Source organism: Macaca thibetana, chromosome 14 (assembly GCF_024542745.1).
Source record: "Macaca thibetana thibetana isolate TM-01 chromosome 14, ASM2454274v1, whole genome shotgun sequence".
In the NCBI taxonomy this organism is placed as follows: Eukaryota; Metazoa; Chordata; class Mammalia; order Primates; family Cercopithecidae; genus Macaca; species Macaca thibetana.
Window position 1 is genome coordinate 117449737 of NC_065591.1, and position 24205 is coordinate 117473941.

Sequence of the window (24205 nt, forward strand, 5' to 3'; positions counted from 1 at the left end):
ATGATACATATTTTGTTAGATTAATATTCCATTGTTATAGTTATTTTTCCACTGGCTAAAATTATAGGAAATAACAGCAAAGAGAAAGAATTTTACTGATCATTGATGAATAAGACAACTAAGTACATCATTAGGTTTAAAATCAACCAACCAGCACATATCCTTGAATTAACAGGCAATTATTTTCCCAAAGGATATTTTAGAAAAGGTAAGGATTTACCTCAGAGAGAAAGCAAAGCACAGACTTAAAGATCAGAATGACTGATACTTTATTTGGAATTGACTTAACTTTAAAAGATAAAAATACTCAACACCAAAACACTGGTGTGTTGGAAACATGTACAGTTTACCTACATGTGGAACCTAATTCAGAAAACAGGATAGCTTAATTGTCCTTCTCTTACTGTATTCTCTTACAATTTGACTTTTAATTTTGTTTTCCAAAGTTTAAATGTTGGGTCAATTCACAGAAGTAATCTAAAATTTAAAAAAAAAAAAACTTTAAGTACAAAGGATGAATACTTTTGTTCCTGCTTTTTGGAGAACAGACCAATAGTTTCCAACTGCCACAAAAAGAATTTCAAATGCATAAACTTGAAAATATAGAATAAGCAAATTACACAGCATAGTGAAGCCCACTTAAACATCTAGCTGCTCAGTATATTACATTTATAAACAAGTGCTCTGTGAACCTACAGCAAAACTCACATTTGCAGACACTACTAGATATAAAAGCTTCTTTAAATAATTTCCAAGTTCCATGCTCAATATGCATATTTCAGAAGTTTGTAAAAGCTCAAAGATTTGACTAGAGAATATAGTTTTAAAACTGTTTATTAGTGGATATTTCTAAAGCATAGAACCAAGAAGGGTGATGATGAGAGAGAGAAAAACAGAGAGACAGAGACAGATACTCATTTTATTTAGAACTATTTTATGGCAAATGTTTAGCCTCTGTCAAAAAATTTTAAAAATAAAATTCTGACATCCCCACTGCCCTAAAGTCAATGAAATAAAAGGAAGACCTAGACAGGCCCAAAATGGAGACCAAGCACTATTAGGTTGGTGCAAAAGTAATTGCAGTCTTTGTCATTAAAAGTAATGGCAAAGACCGCAATTACTTTTTACTTTTGCACCAACCTAAATATTATCCTTCCTTTTCTTTTTTAAAATAGCTTTTTTACTGATGTAAAGTATGCATACAGAAAAGTCCACATAACTGTACCGCTCAATGAACGTTCACAAACTGGACATGCCCATGGCACCCATACCTAAGTCAACAAAGAGAACACAGGAAAGCCCCCAACCCAAACATCCCCTCATGCCCCTTCCAGGCTCTTCTTTCCCGTGAGACAGCTACTATGGTGAGTCCTAAGAGCACAGAATAGTTTTGCCACTAAAAGTTATGGCAGAAAAGAAAGAATCATTCCCTCATTCAAAAAATATTTACTGAGCACCTACTATGTGCCGAGCATTAAGAACTGGATCATAAATTTCTCATTATAGTACAAAAGTCATTCCACTGGATAAATATGAAAAGGACTGCTATAATATTTTAAGAAACGTGATACAGCATAGTTAAAGTAATTTATTAGAACACAAACTATATGCAGTATTTGATGTCAAGAAGTCATATGGAAAATAACCTTGGCCTATGGCAATTTTCTGACATAATTCACTAGCACATTTCTTATTTCAAAGAATCAGAATCTTGAAGTGAAAAAAAGAACTTGGAAGAAGCCTTCCTCCAAAGGCAAGAATCCCTTCCAAGATATCACTGAGAAGTGGGCATTCAGCTTCTGCTGAGCACTTCCAGCATTAAGGAGCTGACGACTTTGTGGGGGAACCTATGTTAGGAATGCTATGTTAGAAAGTTCTTTCTTATACTGCTTTCTTGCAACTTCCCCTCACCCAACTGACTCAGCTCCTCTTCCACATAACAGTCCTTAAATACTTGAAGGCGGCGATCAGGTTGCTTCTGCTAGTCTTTTTCAACCCGAATATTGTTAGACATTCCCTTGTTCTTTTTGGACTCCATTCATACATTAATTCAATACTGGCCACCTCACCATTGTAGGTTCTGGAGACATAGCAGTGGGAGAAAAGGTCCCGTGCTCACCAGGGAGTTAACATCTAGTAGAGGAGACAGACTTTAAGCAAACAGTTTCAAACACAAACACACACACACACACACACACACACACACACCCACCATGTACTTAAACTTTGATAACTGCTATGAAATAAACATAAAGGGTATGGTTAGAAACTACGGCAAGGTACCCTCTCATGTAAATGAGAGGAAGTTACCTGAGAGGAAGTTACGGGGAAGATCCGACTCCCCGTAACTTGACTGTCAAACATTTTCAAAAGTGGGACAATTTTTCTGTGCACGCAACTAGGTAAAGGCAACAGGAACTACCCTGTGCCAAGGTCCTGAGGCAAAAATGTCTCAGTGCACACAAGGAAACTGAAAGAAGGGCCAGAAAGGGAGAGGTGCAAGAGACGTGGTGTAGACAGAGGCCAGCCAGGTCAGGTGGAGCCTTCAGGCCATAGGCAAAATTGTGGATTCTATTTAGATGCAGTTAAAAAAGCAGCACCATCTTCTTAGCTGTTTTCTTTCTTTTCTACATGCATTCCAGTTTCTCAGCATCTCTACAAGCGAGAAAGAGGCTTAAGACGTGATCTTTCTAGGACAGATTCCAGCGAAAATGAGTGAGATATTATTTTTTAAAAGTAGCTAAACATTGCAATGGATTTTTAAACTCAGGTCACTGTTCATTTAAGTGAAACAGAAATCAAAATGTTCTTTCAGATGAACTACTACTGATTAATCGTATTTCCCCCAAATGTTTGTACAAGTTTCTGCAACCAAAATATAAGGTGCTGCATATATTAAATGGGAAAAGGTGGCTTTCTTTGGGACAAATTCAACAGCAATAACACATACACCATTCCACTTTGTACTGTCTTAACTTGGGATGATGCATTTTACATTCATCAACCTCCTTTCTCCAAAGCTCCTTTACAGGGACTCCAGTAGGCCAGGCGGACTTACCTTCTACAACGTCCCTCTTGTAATCACTGTCATTGTCACTATCTGTTGGTCGGTAATAGATATAAAATCCTTGAATGGGAGTGTTATTGTTACTGGATGGAATGTACTAAAAAATAGAAGCAAAGACTTGTCAAAGAGAAAAATAAACACAACTTTCTCATTCATTAAGGTTTCTTTATCTACTTGGTCACATTTTTCTAGTTTCGTTTTGCAAACATACCAATAATGGCCATTTTTAATTTACTTCAAAGGTATTAAAAGCATTTAGCTTATTGCAAAGTTAAACAGAAATAAGGCAGTACATTTCCCCGGGTTCAAAAGCATAAAAGCACATTTGGTTCCAAATGAATAAACCATGATGGCAATTAAGTTAACAACATTTGGATGAGAGCTGAGGAAACAATAATTTTCCTTTTAACCCTGCCCTCCTCAAAATATGTGCTCTTATTTAGACAAATATTGGTGCCCTTGCATGTCCCCTCAATTAAAGTTCAAAATTTGCTGTTTACTGTATTGTGTCATGAGAATATTAAATTGACTGTTAACATGACCAAACCAGAAGATCTCATTCCAGAAGATGTTTACTGACCGTCCACTTTAGCATGATCTGAGTATCGCTGACAGCCTCTGTGTACGCAATGTGGGGTCCAGTTACTGGACGGTTGGAAAAGCGACTGGGGAACCCAGCCACCTGATAAGGGCGAGATGCTGAACTCCGAAAACTCTCACCATAATGGTTGATGGCAATGACCCTAAATTTGTATGTTGAACCTTTGAGGCAAAACAAAAACAAACAAACAACAACAACAAAACATAACTAAGAAAAGCTGTAATAAGACAATGAAAGGTAGAATAGTCAAAATATGGCAATTGTGCTTAAGTACCTATCTATAATAAAGTATCTAAAGCCCGTATGGTAAATAGATTTCAACCCAATTGACAATTTCAATCAACTGGGAGTGGCTGCTCCATGCATTGCGTTCAAGATCCCAAGACCTTCTTAGGAGTCACCAAGAAAGAGGGTTGAAAAAGATTAATGACATCTCAGGGAAGAAGCAGGTAGAGAATAGGAAAGAGGACATCCACTCTTTTCACCATCCTGTTAAGTCATACCCGTCAATGACAGTATTAGTTGAACTATCTGTCCCCAAAACTAGGTTCTTTTCACTTTAAAAGAAACAACTGAAGCACGGTTTAATCCGGTGAATACACTCATACAGAGGCACTGTGTGGGCGGCCACAGATGTCACTCTGGCTTCACTGCTAACAGGGTAAGAGGGAGCAGATTTAACTACTGGGGAAGGAATTATTTGAATTAGATATTAAGAACTTAAAAAAATGTTGAGGACTGTGAATTTCTGAAAATCTGAACCTAAAGAATAAATTAAAATCCTAAAGTAAGTTTCCCGATAGCTCAAAAATAATTACTGAGCTTCTGAAGACAGTGTTTTCAATCTACGGAATGTTTCTTAGCTTCACCCACATTTAAAACTGATGCTTCTCCCAACTATACCTACTTGACCCTATGCTGCGCATGTTGCTTCTTTTAACAGCCATAGGCATTTGCTACTAACATAGCAAATTTTTTTCTGGACATTTAAAAGTCCAGAAAAAGATCGCCATGAAACCTAAACGAAAGTACAGAAAGTTGATTTATGCTTTTCGTCTTTTATGGTTTAATTTCTCTCATATAGCCTCAAGATTCTTGTGGGGAGGGGAGGGTTTCTCTGCTGAAACAAAACTTAAAGAACAAACGGGTGTTCATCACTGACTCACGTCCATAACACGAAGCACTGAGTATTACAACTGTGCTGAAATTCAGCAGATCCAGTAATTTTTGTCAAATAACAAGCAATTTTCCTCTCAAAGCATTCAGTCATAGCAAAACACACACACATATAAGATGTATACCACAGTATTTCTAACTCCAAATAAACAGAAATACTCTGAAGATCAGAAATAAAGAATAGCTAAGTGGATTATGCTATATTTATTTATACAAAAGGTAAATCTCTACTAAAAGTTGAGTTTGTGAAGAATTTTTAATGATACTGGAAAACATATATGATAAAATATGGGGAACATGGGATAATAAAACAGTATTTATGGCATGATCCTGCGGTGGCTCATGCCTATAATCGCAGCACTTTGGGAGGCTGAGGCGGGCAGATCGCCTGAGGTCAGGAGTTCGAGACCAAACTGACTAGCACAGTGAAACCCCATCTCTACTAAAAATACAAAAATTAGCCGGGCATAGTGGCAGGTGCCTGTAATCCCAGCTACTCGGGAGGCTGAGGCAGGAGAATCACCCGAACATGGGAGGTGGCGGTTGCAGTGAGCCGAGATCGTGCCATTGCACTCCAGCCTGGGCGACAGAGCAAAGCTCTGTCTTAAAAAAAAAAAAAAAAAAAAAAAAAAAAAAAGAGAGAGAGAGAGAGAGACAAAGGCTACGAAAAAATACAACGAAATATAAACAATGATTATCTCTGAATGGGTGGATTTTAGGTGACTCATTCTCTTCTTTATATTTTCTTTATTTACACATTTTTATACAATAAGCATGACTACTTTAACAATCAGAAAAAAATATAAGACTACTAAAAATTTCCATCTGCCAGGTGCTATGACTCACGCCTGCAATCCTGGCATTTCAGCAGGAGACCGAGGGTGGAAAATTGCATGAGCAGAGGAGTTCAAGATCAGCCTGGGCAACATGGCAAAACCCTGTCTGTACAAAAAATACAAAAATTAGCCAGGCACGGTGGTGAGTGCCTGTAGTCTCAGCTACTTGGGAGGCTGAGGTAAGCCATGATTATGCCACTGCACCCCAGCCTGGGCCAACAGAGTAAGACCCCATCTCAAAATATATAAATGTATGTATCTAAAGTTCACATCGATGGTAAAAGGAAATGTTTGAATATTACTACCTGGTTCTAAACTACGAACTTCCACTGAAAGTTTGGAAGGAGGGATGTCTTCAGCTGCCACCAGCCAATCGCTGGTCCTCATCCGTTTATATTCGACTTTGAAGGCAGTGATTGGAGACCCCCCATTTGCCCGAGGAATCCAAGTGACATAGACCGACGTCTCTGATGCAGTGGAGATGGTAGGCCGATCTGGTGCCTCTGGAACTAAACACGGAAACGTTCATTTCAATAACCCACCATGTCAGAGACAAGAATTACATAGACAAATGAAAAGGATTAAGTCCCAAACTTCCTCTTATTAAACGTTCTTCACCAAACTTTTTGCCAGAGTTTATAACATTTACAGCTATCTTCCCGTCCTCTGTGAAAAGCTAATGGGAATACAGGAAATAAAAGAAAGAGAAAGTAAAACAATCTATAAATTTGATAATTAGCTCTGAAAAACTGAAAGCTAACAAGTATGATCATTTTGACCATGCTATTCGGATTCATGGCTAAAATAATATGTAAGTACTATTTGATGCTTCCAGTTTGACTGTGGTTAAAATTTATAATAAACTTTCACAGTTATGTGTTATCTTGTTTATATGTTTTTCTTCATCTATCCAAGCTACACAAAATGCATTCAGCAACCTACTAATTCTAATACTATTACTATTCCATATTATCTTAATACACCTCATGGCTATAGGAAGGTTACTCCAAAATACAGACTAGAAGTTGGCAAACAGAGATAAAATCTGACTGATAAAATCAATACCGTTAATAAAGGGGAGAGAGAATGCTGCTCAGGATGAATACGGGAAGACAGCATATGTCGTTAAATCAAAGTGCTAGCAGAAAACATGATCCACGTGAACATGTAGAAAGGGGGTCAGGGAGCTAGGGTCTAGCAGTTTTCACTTGGCACTGCCGAGGAAAGGGGATGCCCTGACACACGAAGTACATGGTCTAGACCCTGCAGGAGGTGAAAACATGAGGAAGAAGCTCATCAGCCACTGAAACCATGTATCTAACTCTTCTTGATGACCAAGGGATATGGCTTGGATACTTATTCCCTCCAAATCTCCTGTTGAAAAGTGATCCTCAGTGTTGGAGGTGGGGCCCGGTGGGAGGTGTTTGTGTCATGGGGGCAGTTCCCTCATGGTGGCCTGGTGCCCTCCCCTACATGGTAGTAGCTGAGTTTTCACTCTGTTGATTCACAGGAGAGCTGGTGACTTAAAAGCATGTGGCGTCTCTCTTGCTCCCGTTCCCACTATGTGATGTGCCTGCTCTCGCTCCACCTCCCACCATGACTGTAACCTGAGGCCTCACCGGAAGCCAAGTGATGCTGGTGCCATGCTTGCATAGCCTTCAGAACCATGAGCCAAATAAACCTCTTTTCTTTATAAATTACCCAGCCTCAGGTATTCCTTTATAGCAACACAAACAGACCAACACAACAAGCAATCTTGTGGTTGTAACTGGCTTCCCACTGGGTTCCTACAAGGAAAGAATGCGGATAGAAATAATCCAGTCTGTATGACAGTGACATTGCAAACTTGTAAGTGCCATTCTGGTTTGCCTTGATCATCTGTGAATTGTGTAGACATAAGCCGGTTTTCAAGAAACCAGTGATCTTCCGGCATGCTGCCAATCAAGTTTCTAGAGCTGGAACGTGGAGGGCCAACTCTGGGCCACGGTGGCAGTAGTTACTTTGGGAAAGCCAACAGGGAGCCCCACCTCTAGCCTATGCCATGCTCCTCAACCGAGCAACACCCTTCCACCTCAACAGGTCTTCAACCCGCCATACAAATACATAAGAGAGAAGAAAATAACGTTCAATGTGGTATTTGTATGGAAAAAACTGTAGCATTTTAAAAAACAAATTGCTTAAGGGATAAAAGAGGACTATATTCAAAGCAGGCAATGCTGAGTGATACTTACTGTATTCCTTTCAAGGTAGAAAGCAATGAAAACAGAATGAATAGAATGGTTAGTGACTCTTTTTTAATACTAGAAAACCAAACGACTTCCTTAATGTTGACTCATCTGAAATCAAAATTCACCTAACACCACAGATCAAACAGGAAAAATAAAGTTATTGGGGAAAATGTCTCTACAGAAAAGAATATCTTCAATATCTAAGAGAAATAGCATGTGACTATCAACAAGATATAAAAGGAAGACAGCACTTGGAGTTAGACATGGACTTGAATAGCAAGCAGTTCCTCCACTTTCTGGATGATCTGAGGCATCGTGCATAACCTCTTCATGTGTCACTTTCCTAATCTGTAAAACAGATACGGAAATCTGTTCCTCATTAGGTTGTTATGAATATTAAATAAATCATTTCTTATGGTTATCTCTTCTTGGACAACTCCAAACTCATGATTTCCAAAACTGAATCCATAATCTTCACCTAAAAACTCTTATTACTTATCTTGGTAAATGGTCTCCTGGCGCCCACGCCCAATCCATCATCTTTCTCCTTCTCATTCAGTGTGGATTCCATTCCCCTGATCTCTCATACAGGTCCTCCCCCTCCTCCATCCACACTGTCACTCGCCTTATTATTTCTCTAGCCTTTTCTTTTGCTATTCCTCCCTTCTCCTTCTGTAAAATCCTTAGGGGTTCATTATAGCTTTCAAGGAAAGATTCAACTTTGAAGCGTATCACACAAGGCACCTACCTGCCTGCCCACTATAGCATCATTCCCCACAGCAACCAGTCACACTAAATAAAATCTCTAACCTCTCAATCTCTAAACAAAATAGAACATGTCAGCCAGTTGTCTATTGCACAAGATGCCTTTGCTAGAAACTCCTTTCCTGTTTCATCTATCTGTATCGTCTTTGTCCTTTGCCGCTTAGCTTACGATGCAGAGAAGCCTCTCTTATCTACTCACCCTTGTCTACATTGAGTGACTGACTTAGATAGTTCTCTTGTGAATCCGTAACACGAAGGGTATCAAGCATAATCAATCAAAATCGTTACTAGTTTGTCTACATTATCCACATATTGTTATGGGTTTAGCTATCTGTATCATCCACTATACTGTAATTTACAAAAAAAAAAACCAGGATCTCACTCTATCACCCAGGCTGGAGTGCAGTGGAACAATCATAGCTCACTGCAGCCTCAAATTCCTGGGCTCAAGCGATCTTTCTGCCTCAGCCTTCTGAGTAGCTAGGACTACAGGTGCACCCCACCACACAAGGCTACTTTATAAGTAGAGACCAGGTCTCACTATGTTGCCCAAGCGGTTCTCAAACTCCTGGACTCAAGTGATCCTCCTGCCTCAGCCTCCCAAAGCACTAGCATTACAGGCATGAGCCACTGTGCACCACCATGCTAGGCCTACATTGTAAACTTCTTGAAGGCAAGGATTATTTTATCTTTGCTGTTCCAGCATTTCATATAGTATCTGCCAGAGGATGTGTAAAATAAATGGCAAGGTTTTTGTTTTTCAGACGTTACTTTTATTCACATGAAATTAATACTCTCATACATAATCTGCTTAAGGTAGCTGAAAGGTGCCTCAGAGATCAGAGCACTCAAGTAGAAGAGATTCATGATACTGAAGATACAGAGGTGTTCCGGAGGGAGTTCAAAGTGTTACAACCTGCTTTTGTCTGAGATCAATTCATGAAAAATGGTAAAAATATGGAAGAGAAGTCTGAAAATTCTCAGAGCTTAGCAATGAAATTTTAAGTCTTCCCTAGATGTCCTGATGTTTTAGAACAATCACAAAAAGCACACCTGGCTGTAAGTGTAGAGCTCATGTAAGTGCGAAATTTAAATACTAAAAAAGTCTTTTGAAAATTATATAGCCAAGACCTTTAAAAACCATAAGATTAACTAGATATAGCAAAAAAAAAAAAAAGAAAGAAAGAAAGAAAAGAAAAGAAAAGAAAGGGGAATGTAACATGTAATCCTTCAGTAAAACAACTTATCACAGGTACCACTATACATGTTGATGAGTCACACACATAAAAAGTGAGATTTTCAGAGTTCAGAATATAAATTTCCTTCTCTTACCAGAGAAGAAACAGAAAACTCATTTTTTTTGTTGTTGTTGTTGTTTTTTTTTTTTTTTTTTTTTTTTGAGACCGGGTCTCACTCTGTCATCCAGGCTGGGGTGCAGGGGTGCGATCTCAGCTCACTGCAACATCTTCCTCCCAGGCTCAAGCAATCCTCCCACGTTGGCCTCCTGAGTAGCTGGGACTCCAGGTGTGTGCCACCACACCTGGCTAATTTTTTTGAATTTTTAGTAGAGACAGGGTCTCCCTCTATGTTGCCCAGGCTAGTCTCAAACTCCTGGTCTCAAGTGATCTGCCCACCTCAGCCTCCCACAGTGCCTAGCCACAAAACTCCTTGAGTTCCAAAAACTTAGTACCAGAACATTTTGAGTCAAAGTTAATGAAGTTAAGTACTAATCATGACACTGAGATGCCAAAGTTTAAATATAGGACATTAAAATGGCTGAAACAGAACCTAAAAGACCTGTACGGTAAGATATGAAAATAAACACCCTATTCCACCCCACCTCCCAAAATCTGAAGCAGGTCAGTTACATTTGTAAAGAAACAATAAAATATTATTCTTTTTACCTCCACTGTGCCTAGAGGAATCTGTAAGTACCACTCCAAAATTGTTGTTTGCAGCCTCTGAAACAACAGGATACTTAGGGATGCCCACGGGTGGAGAGGATGCCTGGGTGTTTTTTGATGATGCTGTTTTTTCTAGAAAGGTAAAAAACCATATACAGTAACATGAGCTTATACGCATGTGAAGTGGGGAAAAAAAGTACTGTGAAACTTACCTGGTATGTGGTTATAAATCTATGAACTGATCTGCCACAGCATCCACATGTAAGACCTGCTTCATAAATATTTAGCTGATCTGAGGAACTGACCAAAAATTACTTTGTCTTTTTCCAGTATCTTTAAAGTAAAGCTAAAATATGCCTTTCTTCATTCTAACTTTACGTATCCAAAAAACATAGGTGAAAAAGCCAAATGACTAGGGGTTCAAATTATTCGTCCATTTTTCTTTTTACTGTATATATTTCTTAATTCTAAGCCATAAAACTCACCATTAAAGAGCTTCTGCTAAGTTTTCTAAGGACAAGTGTCACATCGTTTTAATATTTCAAGAGGCAAAAAGTGAAACTGCGTGATTTGTTAAAAACTGAAACGCAAGATTACTCAGTATTTATAAGTCAGACTCTATGAACACCTAATGACTGATGATGAAAATTAACTCAAGATACATTTAACATAGAAAGTACCTGTTATTTTTTTGGCCAGACTTAGTAATTATTTGAAAGGGTCTTTTTCAAAAGCCACTAGCTGGCTTCTTCTCAATCTTCACACCTCCTTTTCGTTACAGTGCCATACTGAAATACTCTTCCACCCAGTTCCCTTCTCTACCCACTGACGTCTCTTTGTTCATTTACAGCCAAGCCATGACAGCATCTTTTTTTATCAAGGATTCCCTCACAAGCTGCCCCGCAGAAAAAAATATCCTTCCTTTGTGCTTCCCCAGCACTGTCCTTGGAAATCTCCTGTGGTACCTGGCATATGCTGGTGTCTTTGCCTGCACTCCTGCCCGCCCCCACTCTATCCAGACTCCAGTCAGTTCCAATGCTCCAGCTCTTCCCAGCTCACTGAGATGTAAAGACAAAGTCCTCCCAAGGTGGATGGTGTGCTGTGTGATGTGGACACCCCGTTGTTCCCTACAGCCTCCTCACCCACGTTGCTCCCATCACAGTGGCCCCCTCGTGCTCCTAGTGAACACCACGCACACCCCACCCTGGGCCCTGGCACTTGCTATCTCTGCTGGGAATGTTCTTTCTCTAGAGGGACATGTGGCTTTCTACTTCCCCTCCTTCATGTCTCTGCTCTGATGTTGACTGCTTGTTGAGGACTTCTCTGGCCACCTGCTTAAACTGTTAACTCCTACCCCATATACTTCCTATACCACCCCAACTTGTATCTCTGTTAACACCTTCTAATGTACTTATAACTTACGTATACGTCTCTCTCAGCTAGAATGTAAGCTCTATGAGGCCACAAGTTTTGCCTATTTTGCTTCTTGCCTGACACATAAAAGGCATTCAATAAATATTAGCTGAACTGAATACTGTCTTGTAGTTGGTATTAAGTTACACATCTTAGCTTTCTTATCGAAGTACAAGCTCTGTCGGGATGGATCTCATCTTGACCATCTTCATTTTCCCTATATTATCTATCCTCACTGCCTTATATAACATAAGCTTTCAAAAACATCTGTGGAATATTCGATGGAACAGGACAATACAAGCACCTAAATGTCACCCCAAAATGGAAGGGGGAGGGTATAATAGGGTCGTTTAGTGTATTTATATATAGGAATTTCTACTATCCAAAAGAATTCTGGTTGGGCACGGTGGCTCACGCCTGTAATCCCAGCACTTTGGGAGGCTGAGGCAGGCGGATCACGAAGTCCGGAGATCAAGATCATCCTGGCTAACACTGTGAAACTCCGTCTCTACTAAAAATACAAAAAATTAGCCAGGCCTGGTGGTGGGTGCCTGTAATCCCAGCTACTCGGGAGGCTGAGGCAGGAGAATTGCTTGAACCAGAGAGGCGGAGGTTGCAGTGAACCGAGATCGCGCTATTGCACTCCAGCCTGGGCAACAGAGCAAGACTCCATCCGCCCCCCCCAGAAAAAAAGAAAGAATTCTTACTGGTAAATTGACATCAGGGCAGCCAGCTCGTTCCTCCAAAGGAAGCCCTCACTCACCTTTGCTGGTTCGGAAGGTAAGCATGGCAGGTTGGCCTTCACCTGCTGCGCTTCTTGCTACCATCAAGACTTCATAAAGACTAGATGGCTCCAGCTCAGCTAAATGGAGCTCGTTTTCACTTCCTGGGACTCGAACCGTGTGCCAGCTTCCCACCATGCCAACCCCATCATCCAGCTGCCCAAGAGAAAACACACCAGAAAAGCAGGAGATGGAGGATAGGAAAACTTTCAGTCACATTTGATCAAAACTAGGATTCATTTAATTCTAGAAGAGTTTTAAGAAGTAAGACACCAGGATAAGTAAAAAAGACACAATACTTCTTCACATTAAGAAATACAAGATCTGTTGCAAGAACACTGCAATTCTCACTGTAGAAAGACTCCTGGCTCTGCATCTGACCACTAATGTGTGGCCTCAAGCAAGTTACTGCCCTCCCAGACTCTGTTTCCTTTACTTGTAATGGAGACAATACCTTCTTTCTTCCTGGGCTAATGAAGAATAAAATAAGTATAAAATAATAGGTATCACTGGTAATTATATAGTGTACATAATAGATATATGGTAATGTAAGATGGATATTATATTACATGTATATTAATTATATAATTATGTATTATATATTTCCAGCATTCTTGCTTCATGTCTTGACACTGTTCAATATGTGTTAGAGGAAATAAAAAGATCTAATCAGTTGTTTCTTGATTAATGGAACCAAGAAACACTATTGCATGGAGGTTTTAGGGTAGATGAGATTACTAGCAAACTTCCTCATCTAGAATCATTCGTTAGGTTAGAAACAGTATGTAAACCTTAAAATATCATCATGTTAAAATGTCATCATGTTATTTTTCCTAGTCATTAAAAACATTACCATTCAACAATGTATACTAAAATTTCTTGAACAAAGAAAAAGATTTTAAATATGAATGCATCCCTCCCATTTCATTCATTTACTGGGCTCATTAAACAGAGGAACTTTTCCATTCTGCTCCAATACAAGCCCATGGGGAAAACAGTATTTGAAGAGTTAACTGAGAGAGGCCCAAGGTTTACCCCAAAAAATGATCAAACAATGTATGATTTTAATACATTTGAAAAGGCAACTTGAAGCTGGGCACAGTGGCTCATGCCTGTAATCCCAGCACTTTGGGAGGATGAGGTGGTGGATCACTTGAGGTCAGGAGTTGAAGACCAGTCTGGCTAACATGGCAAAACCCCATCTCTACTAAAAACACAAAAAAATTAGCCAGGTGTGGTAGTGCATGCCTGCAATCCCAGCTACTTGGGAGGCTGAGGCACGAGAATTGCTGGAACCCAGGAGGTGGCATTTGCAGTGAGACGAGATGGCACCACTGCACTCTAGCCTGAGTAACAGAGCAAAACCCTGTCTCAAAACAAACTAACAAACCAACTTGAAACACAAACAATTGACATAAATTATTCCACAGACTCTGTTCAAACAGTTGTTTTTAATAAAAAAATGCTTTATTTGCTAAATAAATAGTATTCTACTACCTTAGAGAGGGAAGGAGTTTGTATTTCTAAAGTGGTTATAGAGCTTTATATTGAAGTAAACGTTTGATTAAACATGTAAAGACATCATTGGGTTCCTAGAATTCCAATTTGGGGGGAAATTATACTTCATTCTCAGTGCTTTCCTAGGATTGGTAAATCCAGCATGACTGGGATCTCTCTGACAAACTCATCAGTCTGGACACTCTTGTTCTGTTTCCTGCCATTCCACAAATGGAAAAGACAACAGTGTATGTCATACAAAGAATGTTCAGGTGTGAGCAGAGAAAGATGATAAACGACAAGATATTACCTTTCGATACTTCACAAAGTAAGCATTGATGGGCAGCCCACCATCCTTGCCTGCCCTCCACAGCAGGTTGTACGTGTCTGGCGTGTGGGTCTGTGGGGGGCTCAGTATGATGGGGGCGTCAGGAACTGAGATGCCACTGGCATTTTTCTCTGGCGCTGTTTCCACTGCACTGGGATGGACCTTCACTGGAAATGAGCTCAGTAACCCAGTTTCTGAACCATCTCTCTTATTTCTTTCATCGTTCTGAGCAGCATCAGGAAGTGTGACTGTCTCTGCTTTTGTATTTGTTTCAAAAGGAACTACAGGGAGAAAGAGAGAAGAGAGCGTGAAGAAACCCTCATTTCAGTGTCTTTTACCCAGTTTGTGACGTGACTGCCCTCACTTACACTGTTAGCACAATTTGAGCCCTGGAAGTTAAAACAGGTAACACTGCCATCTATAATTCATGGAAACATTTAACCTCTAGTCGCAATCTTTTCTCATGGTGGAGCAAACGAATTGCTTGAAAAACCAATTATATGATGCAATAGTGTAGCAGTTAAATGTTTTTATTTGTTCCTTGTTCTCTAAGAGTATTCTTTTTAGTAATAATAATTTGCTAGTTTAACCTCAGAAGATTGCAAGTTGGCTGGGCATGGTGGCTCACACCTGTAATCCCAGCACTTTGGGAGGCTGAGGCGGGTGGATCGCTTGAACCCAGGAGTTCGAGACCAGCCTGGGCAACATGGTGAAACCCCATCTCTACAAAAAACACCAAAATTCCCCAGGTATGGTGGCAGACACCTGTAGTCCCAGCTGCTTAACTTGGGAGGCTGAGTGGGAGGATCACCTGAGCTTGGGGAGGTTGAGGCTGCAGTGAGCCATGATCGTGCCACTGCACCCCAGCCTGGGCAACAGGCCAACTAACTTCTACCCGAGGGGATCCTGCAACTACACCTGTCTCAAAAAAAAAAATTAACAAAAGATAAAACAAGCAGGCAGCCTTAACACTTACTACTAACAGCATACAGAATATACAGAGGAAGATAAAAATAATTTATTTGCACTGAAAAAATACATAGGTTGCATATAGTCAAAGATAATTACTGAGCACATATTATGTGCCAAGCATTGTATGAGCTATCTTATAAACATAATCTCATTTAATTCTCAAAACATTCTTAGGTAGATGGTAATACTCCCATGTTACAGGTGAAGAAATTAAGGTTCAGAGAGACTAAGTGACAGCGGCCAGGAAGAATGTTAATGGTGCTGCTGTGAAAAAAAAAAATAAGAAGGAACAATTTACGAAAACAAATATACTGCCAGTACAATAAAACCGAAGGAGTGACAGCTTGGTTTCTCTAAATTGCTATTAATACTGGCAACAGAAAATTCTATTTTTCACTCCTTTTGTGGAGGAAGAGTGCAGAGGAAACAATGTACTACTTTTATTTCCAAAATGAAGTCAGATTCCTGGTAAAAGGTGGGTGTGTTTTTGGGAGAAGGGCTGCACTGTAGTAGAGAACCAACAGAAATAGGACTAACAGTGTAAGGTTAGTTCTCTGTTAGTGTAAAAGAGAGAGAGGGTGTCCCAGAAGATGCTTCAGAGAAAACAAGAAGCTAGTGAGGAAATAATGTAGAAGAAAACTAAGTTCACTGAGACAACTTCAAAATATTGCTCCTGGAACAGCAGTGTTTATCTAGTGAGTCAGACTGCAGACTGATGTTCAGGGTGTGATCTGGTGCCGCTAATGCAGAGAGTCGGACTCAGCAAGTGGAGGTAATTAACTGTGGCTTGAGGTAGTGGAGAAGGATCTTTCTATCATTAGAAGTTTAGTGGATCCTCTGGGCAGTTTTCCACTGGGAAGTGGGATCTGGCTGTAAAAGAGTTTAAATGCCACATGCCTCAGTTTATACAGAAGCATGAGAAAAATGTTATGCTGCAGCTTCTCCACTGTCTTGAGTATCAAAATTCCATTTCTGTAAGATTTAAGATGCAATGAGACCTCTCCAGAATTTTTATTAAAAGGGGGATTCAATTAACTTTCTTCTTCTATTTCAATGATATAATCTGGGCACTTGAGAGATACATTCAATACAACTGAAAAGACCTTACCAGTACTTCCCCAGTGTTTTTGCATGTATTATCTCAACTTATCTTCAGAACTCTACAAAATGGGTAGAACAGGCATCTGGCATCTTTTAAGGTGGAATGTTTTTCTAATTGGAAAAGAGATTGATGCAACTATGGCAACGTAAATAAATTTAATGACTCTAAATAGGGAGGGAGTACAACCATATCTGCCAAAGATGCTCCCACTGTGACCACTGCTGCCAGCAACTCACACCCAAACTATTTAGGAAACCCACGCCAACTCCCATTATAGTTTTAAGGAGTACCACACACTCTACAAATATTTGTACATCCAGGACCTCAAAACCCAAGGTCTCTGGAAAGAACAAAGGCTGGGGAGGAAGTTCTCTCTTTCTCTAACCTAGCTTACTCTCCCCTTTACAGTACAGTAGACAAAGTAAATGAATTGTCAGGATGCTACAATGTCATAAGGCTCAGATTCCTATGCAAAGAAGTGAGTTGTTATGTATTGTTTTGAGTTTTAATAAACTCAGTTGGATCTTAATAATTATACTAGAAAATTTTTAAAAGACAATGTAGGACCTCTTTGGTAGAATATAGCTGATGGGGTTACCATATACAAAAGTGGTATTTATCAAGACATAAAATCCTGGAGCACACGGGAATCTTAAAAGATCTTCTCAAGTTAGTTCATATAACTTCAAAGGGCTTCCGATTTCTCATATTTAAGATGAGGAAGTCAGACAAAATGTCTAGTTCCATCAGCCATAACTATGACATCTGTCTCTCTACACCCTGTATTCACATAATCCCTTCAGCTAAATTCTACCCAAGAAGCTCCTGCAACTACACCTGCCATGCAGCTAACAATTTCGAGCAGAGCCACTCTTATTTTTGCCTAGAGGAATAGAAATATAAAACACACACACATATTCATTTGTAGGTGCAAATTTATGTAACACTGAACTACTTTCTTCATTTGAGGATTCTTACGGTTTCTAAAATCAGTAACTATTTCTTCCTTCCCTTAACACTGCCACAAGAGATCACTATAATTTAATAATATTAGACAGTAATAATCATAACTTTATACTTAGTATCAATGGAGGGCTTTCTATTGCCAGACACCATTCTAAGCGCTTACTATGCACTGACTCCTTGGATTCTCACATCAACCCTATGAAGTTGATTCTCACATCAACCCTCACATCAACCCTACGAGCACCTTCACTATACCTGTTACACAGATGAGGAAACAGAACAGAGTTCAGTGACTTGCCCTTAGGTTACAAAGCTGCTAAGCGGCAGAGCCAGGATTCTGACACAGCCCCTGTGCTCGGCCTCCACATCTCTCCCATCTCTAACATGCACAAGAGGATCAGGGGAAGTCCCTGGTCCCCACCACTCCTCCTCCGCCTCCACCTTCATTCAGAGCAAGAGCATCCTTGTTTGCACGTGAAGGGAAATCGTATGTGCACATACAAACTCTTTTTATTTCAACCATCACTCCTCTGCCAAGGACCCCCCATTGGCCACTGCTCTGGCTAAGGGTGCCCACACACTAGTCGTGGGAGCACACTGGGCCAGGGGAGAGGAACTGTGGGGACAACTGTGAACTCACTAAAGCAGGGAATGCTGGATCCCAGACCTGTCTAGAAGGAGGAACGTGGGCTCTGAGCTCAGCATAAGCACTGCTCCTTGATCCTGTGGGCTCTTTGACCCGTGGAACCATGGCCCCAGGTAGAAGAGAGCCACGCTAAGCTCCTTAAAGCAGAAGCCAGGGTCAGAGACCTCAGTTACCCGAGACTGAAGGCACTACTGCCTTTGATATTGGACCTCTCACAGGACAAGTAAGGTGACAATCTACAGCCAACTGACTAGTTGTTGGGAACACTGCTCTAAATGCCTACTGATGGAAGGCTTGAATTTGAATGAAGTCATGTTTGAGTTCATTTCCATGAATATTAATAGTCTATATACCAGTACATCAAAAATCATATACAGTTTTTAAGTCATCATCACAAAAAATCAGTAAAATAGGAAGAATTAATATTATACATCCCATTAGAAAATAACTTTGGATAAGACAGAGGGAATATATACAAACAGGTATTACTTAATAGTACCACAACTCTACATTCTCAATGAAGGCCAGTCCTTTAGACCCAATACTGTAGTTACCAAGGGCATAAAAAATGTCTGCAATATCATTTTCGGTAGCTTAGAAAACCAAAAGCATTCATCCCAGAGACAGGTTATATTCTGGGCCTGCTCCCAAATGAGAGCTTTCTATATTGCAACTACAATCTTAACAAACACATCAGAAACAGAGACCAAAATTCACGTGATTCACATAAAGCGAAATACCAAGAAACACAGTTCTACATTTCACTGTCATCAGGAAAAAATATAGATTGCTGGATTCATTAAAATAACATTTCAAGTCGGTTTAACTTATATTATAAAAGGAACTTATTCAACTAAAAATAAACGATAATGGCAACTCACCAACCATGAGAGATGCTTCCGACTGTGCGCTACCATGTTCATTTGTAGCTTCGCAGATGTATCTCCCCGCATGTTCCTGAGTCACAGCCTGAATATGGAGAGAGCTTGCACCAGCTTGGGACATGACGAAGTACACAGGCTCCAGGTTCAAGCCCTCAGGTCTTGATAACTGTGATTTTCGGGATTTAGATCTCAGGACTTGAGATGGATGGCTGGTTATCAATCCATGGCTGTCATACCAACGAATGACCGGAACCGGCATCCCACTGGCATTGCAGGACAGAGTGACAAAGCCTCCGTCCGCCACCTTTGCACTTGCTGGTGCCGTAATTATAACTGGCTTGAATCCACTGTCTATTAAAAAAGTAATTGATATACGAAAAATTAAGAACACTGTAGTATCTACGATGCAAAACAATTTCATTCTATCATGTAAATGTGAGAGTAATGATTAAAACCAAGATAGCTACCTCCTTGTTAGTTCCCTTCGCAACTTTCACCAAGTAAAACTGTCAATAAATGGTAGAGTTGTTTCATAGCTGTAGGCTCCTAAACATTTCCTACATAAATTTCCTGTCCTTCAGAAAGAAAGGAATATATACAAAGAAATCTTTTGAGAGTTTTCTGAAGGTACACTATACATATTTGACCACTGCAAATATGGAACATATGAAGTTGAAACCTCAGACCTTAACAGGAAAATGTGTAAATAAGTATAAAAGCAGATAATTTTCCTTCAAGAAAATGGTCAATTCTGTGGGGTAGGGTGGGAAGGGAGGCAGAAATTTGATTATAAAAAGCTTGGGAGAAAAAAACCTGTTCTGAATAAAAGTTGATACTGATGATACCTGTATTTTTTCCCCATAGACATGAACAGCATTTTTGTTTCTAAATTAAAGTGGCACCAAGTCTTTCCTTTGGGTCTTAGTATTCTCTGAAGGCATTTTTAAGAGAGCTTACAATGGAATATTGATCAAAGTAAATGACATTTTCTCCAGTATGTCTCTTTTTCTCTAGTCCTCCTTCCGATGTCTGACAAAACCACCCAACAACTGATATCAGATTTCTGGATTTTTGCCAAGCTACTGAGTGTAAAATGCTATCTCCCTGCTCAGAACATGCATTTTCCTGAGGTCTCATGAGGCTGTACATCTTTTCACGTGATCATTTGACATTATTAATTTTTGTACTCTGTGAAATGGCCTTTGTCAGTTTTTTTTTAAATTTTATTTTATTTTATTTTTTTTTTGAGACGGAGACTCACGCTGTTGCCCAGGCTGGAGTGCAGTGGCGCGATCTCGGCTCACTGCAAGCTCCGCCTCCCGGGTTCCCGCCATTCTCCTGCCTCAGCCTCCTGAGTAGCTGGGACTACAGGCGCCCGCCACCGCGCCCGGCTAATTTTTTGTATTTTTAGTAGAGACGGGGTTTCACTGTGGTCTCGATCTCCTGACCTTGTGATCCGCCCGCCTTGGTTGTCAGTTTTTCTACTGGGTCATGAATCTGTTCTGTAATGATTCGGAATTCTCTGTATATACCAGATTCTGTTCTTTCGTTCAGGTATGTATGTGACTAGTACCTCCTTCCTAATGTCCTGTTTGTCCTTTCAGCTTTTCACAGTATCTATTAGGAAGATGTTTTCATTTCAATGTGGTCATATCTTTTAAAATCAGTCTTTTAAAATGTCTTATTAAAAAGTTTTACCCACAGATCATACATTCTTCAATGTTTTCTTGAAAACTTTTTTCATCTCGTCTTTCATATTGAGATCTTGAATCCACTGAGAATGTACCTTTTATATAATGTGAGTAAGACACTGAGTTTCACTTTTACCTCCATGTTGATAGTCAGTTATCCCACATCAAAATGCGAAATCGGTCTCCTCCCTGCTGATGTGCAGCGCCGGCTCAGTCAAGCCCTTACACGCAAATGTCTTTTTGAAAGTCTCTGTCTTGTTCCCAGAGTCTATCTGTTTCTGTACCAATATAATATTTTCTGAATTACTACAGATATTTTAGATGTTTAAGGCAAGTCTCCCACGTTCTTTTTCTCCTTCTTTTAGAGTACCTTTGCCATTCTTGGGCCTTGGGTTATCCATATACATTTTAGAATCAGTTTGTCAAGGTCCTTAAAATACTATGATGGGATTTTAATTAGAATTGCATGAATCCACAGAAAATTTTTAGAAAGACCAGATAACTATATAATACTGAATACAATATATAATATTGAGGAACTGGTATATCTTCTTATATAACTGGCTATGCTTTACTGCTATAATATTTTAAAAGGTGGTTTTTAAATTATACTTTCTGTTGCTGGTATACAGACAGGCAACTGATTTTTCTTTTTTTAAGAGATGAAGAGTGCAGTGGTATGACCTCAGCTCACTGCAACCTCCGCCTCCTGGGTTCTAGAAATTCTCCTGCCTCAGCCTCCTGAGTAGCTGGGACTACAGGCGCACGCCGCCAAGCGCAGCCGATTTTTTTTTTTTTTTTTTTTTTTTTTTTTTGTATTTTAGTAAAGACAGGGTTTCACCATGTTGTCCAGGCTGGTCTCGAACTCCTGAGCTCAGGCAATCCACCTGCCTCAACCTCCAAAGTGCTAGGATTACAGGCGTGAGCCACTGCACCCAGCCAAGGCAACTGATTTTTGTTCACTGGTCTTCATCCATCCACCTTGCTAAATGTTATTATTTATCATAACAGGTCATAATAGGACATACAACAGCCATAATAATGGCCAGCAAACTATTTGGGATAGTCTGTGTTGACAATCATATTGGTTGTAAATTAACAATGATCTGGGTTCTTTCCTTCTTTTACTTTTCATGTCTTTCTGTGCTGGTTAGGATCTCCAGTATAATGATGGCCAGAAGAGATTTTCAAAGGGAGTGCTTCTTATATTTCACCATTAAATGCAATGTTTCCTGTAAGTCCTTGTTAGACACTCTTTATTAAGAAAGTTCAACTCTATTTCTACTTTTCTAAGTGTCTAACATGAGTACTCAATTACGTCTAATGTTTTTCCATCTCTAGTGAGATAATCATATTGTTTTTCTCCTTTATTCAATAAATAGAGTGAATGGCACTCTACATTTTCAAGTGGATTCCTGGGATAACTGTTTGGAAATGACGTCTTTTCTTTTTTACACTGTCCTGGCTTGTTAATATATTATTTAGGATTTTTACACCTATGTTCATAAATGAGACTGGCCTTTGATTTTCCTTACTTGCACCATCTTACTGAGGTTCTAGAATCAAGACTGGAGAGTTTCTATCTTTTCCTCTTCTCTGGAACAGTTTGTATAATATTTGAAATGGTCTATCCTTCAAAGTTTGGTAGAACCTCCATAAAATCATCTGGCCCCTTATTTTCTTTGTGAGAAGATTTTTAACTCCTAATTCAACTTATTTCATAGGGTTAGGACTACTCAAGTTTATTTCTTTTCAGTCAGCATTGCTAAGTTACATTTTTTCCTCAGAATCTGTCCATTTTTGTCTTTATTATAAATTGTCATAAAATTTAGCTTAATCTTACTATCTTTAATTGCTGTAAGACTTGTATTTATAGCCCTCTTTTGTTCCTAATATTATTTGTACCTGCTTTCTTTTCTTTGGATCATCTTCCCCAAAGATGTGTCCATTTTCTTAGACTTTACAAAGGGCCAACTTCTATCTTTATTGATCCTCTCTATTTTTTCTTTGTTTTCTATTTAATTGATTTCTGCCCTTATTTTTATGATCTTTTTTCCTTTCTTTGAATCTATTCTGTTACCGTTTTACTTCACGCAGTAGTTTTTAGTCTTACTAATTTTCTTTTACAGTCACAGAAGGCTGTAAATTTCCTTTTAAATTCTATTTGGCTGTCTCTTACAAAATTGACTGTAGCATTTTCATTATCATTCAGTTCAAAGTATTTTAAATTTCCATTATGATTTCTTTTTTGATCCAACCATTGAGAAGTATAATTTTAAATGTCCAAATACATGCCCATTTTTAAAAATTATGTTTTCACTATTAACTTCTAAATAAATTCCACTAATGTCAGAACATTCAGTCCATATGATATTGATTCTCTGAAATTTAAAATATTTATAACTCATATCATAAACAATGGACTTCCCTAATAAAGAACTCTTATAAATCAAGAAGAAGAAAGACCAACAACCTAATTTTTTCAATAAGCAAAAGACAAAGAACAGTCAATACACAGAAACGCAAATTTAAGGGGCTCAAAAACATGAAAAGATGCCCAACTTTACCTGTAATAAAAGAAATACAGATTAAATGGTTCTTTTTTTTTTTTTTTAACCTATCAGATTGGCAAAGACTTTAAAAATTGACAACACCCCATGTTGGCAAGGGTTTCAGGAAACAAGGAGAGTTAAGTGTTGCTGGTGGGAGCGAACACTGGGAATGACTATGGAGAGTGATTCAGTAATCTCTACCAAAATTACCACCACAGATGCGCTTTTATTCTGCAAGTTCATTTCTAGGAATTTCTTTTACAAATACTCACATGTGCAAAATAATCTTTGTAGAGGGGCGTTCCTTATAGAACTACTTGTAATAGCAAAAGATTAAAAACAACCATCAATCAGGTACTAGTCAAATTGTTACAGCTATACAATGGACCACTAAGCAGCCATTTTTTAAAAAGGAATGAAAATACTTTTTATGTACCATGTGAGAAGATATCCCAAGATGTTAAGTAAAAAAATTATGGTAAAGAATGCTACCACTATTTAGGTAAAAAAACAAAAACAAAAACAGATATTGTTATAAAACGCACATACACTCTCTCATGTTGTATGAAACCACCTGTATGTGTACTACATACAAGGCTGCTCAAGAAACTGACAAAACTACTTCTAAAGAAAGGAACTGACTGTCTAGGGAATAAGCATAAGAGAGAGGCCGGGCGCAGTGGCTCACTTCTGTAATCTCAGCACTTTGGGAGGCCGAGGCAGGCGGATCACGAGGTCAGGAGATCGAGACCATCTTTGCTAACACGGTGAAACTCCATCTCTATTAAAAATATT

The 24205-nt window shown here is 39.2% G+C and overlaps 1 protein-coding gene across 6 annotated transcripts in view; it reads right to left on the bottom strand.

Annotated features, from left to right (window-relative positions):
* Positions 1 to 24205, bottom strand: part of CDON (cell adhesion associated, oncogene regulated) — a 103502-nt gene that overhangs the window by 30987 nt on the left and 48310 nt on the right. For all 6 annotated transcript variants that reach the window (XM_050755662.1, XM_050755663.1, XM_050755664.1 and 3 more), the window contains 7 exons: positions 19165 to 19518; positions 14580 to 14878; positions 12754 to 12928; positions 10578 to 10709; positions 5986 to 6189; positions 3648 to 3829; positions 3059 to 3164 (listed from right to left, as the gene is read on the bottom strand). In XM_050755662.1, the coding sequence (XP_050611619.1) occupies positions 3059 to 3164; positions 3648 to 3829; positions 5986 to 6189; positions 10578 to 10709; positions 12754 to 12928; positions 14580 to 14878; positions 19165 to 19518 (1452 nt within the window). The remainder of the gene's footprint in view (positions 1 to 3058; positions 3165 to 3647; positions 3830 to 5985; positions 6190 to 10577; positions 10710 to 12753; positions 12929 to 14579; positions 14879 to 19164; positions 19519 to 24205) is intronic.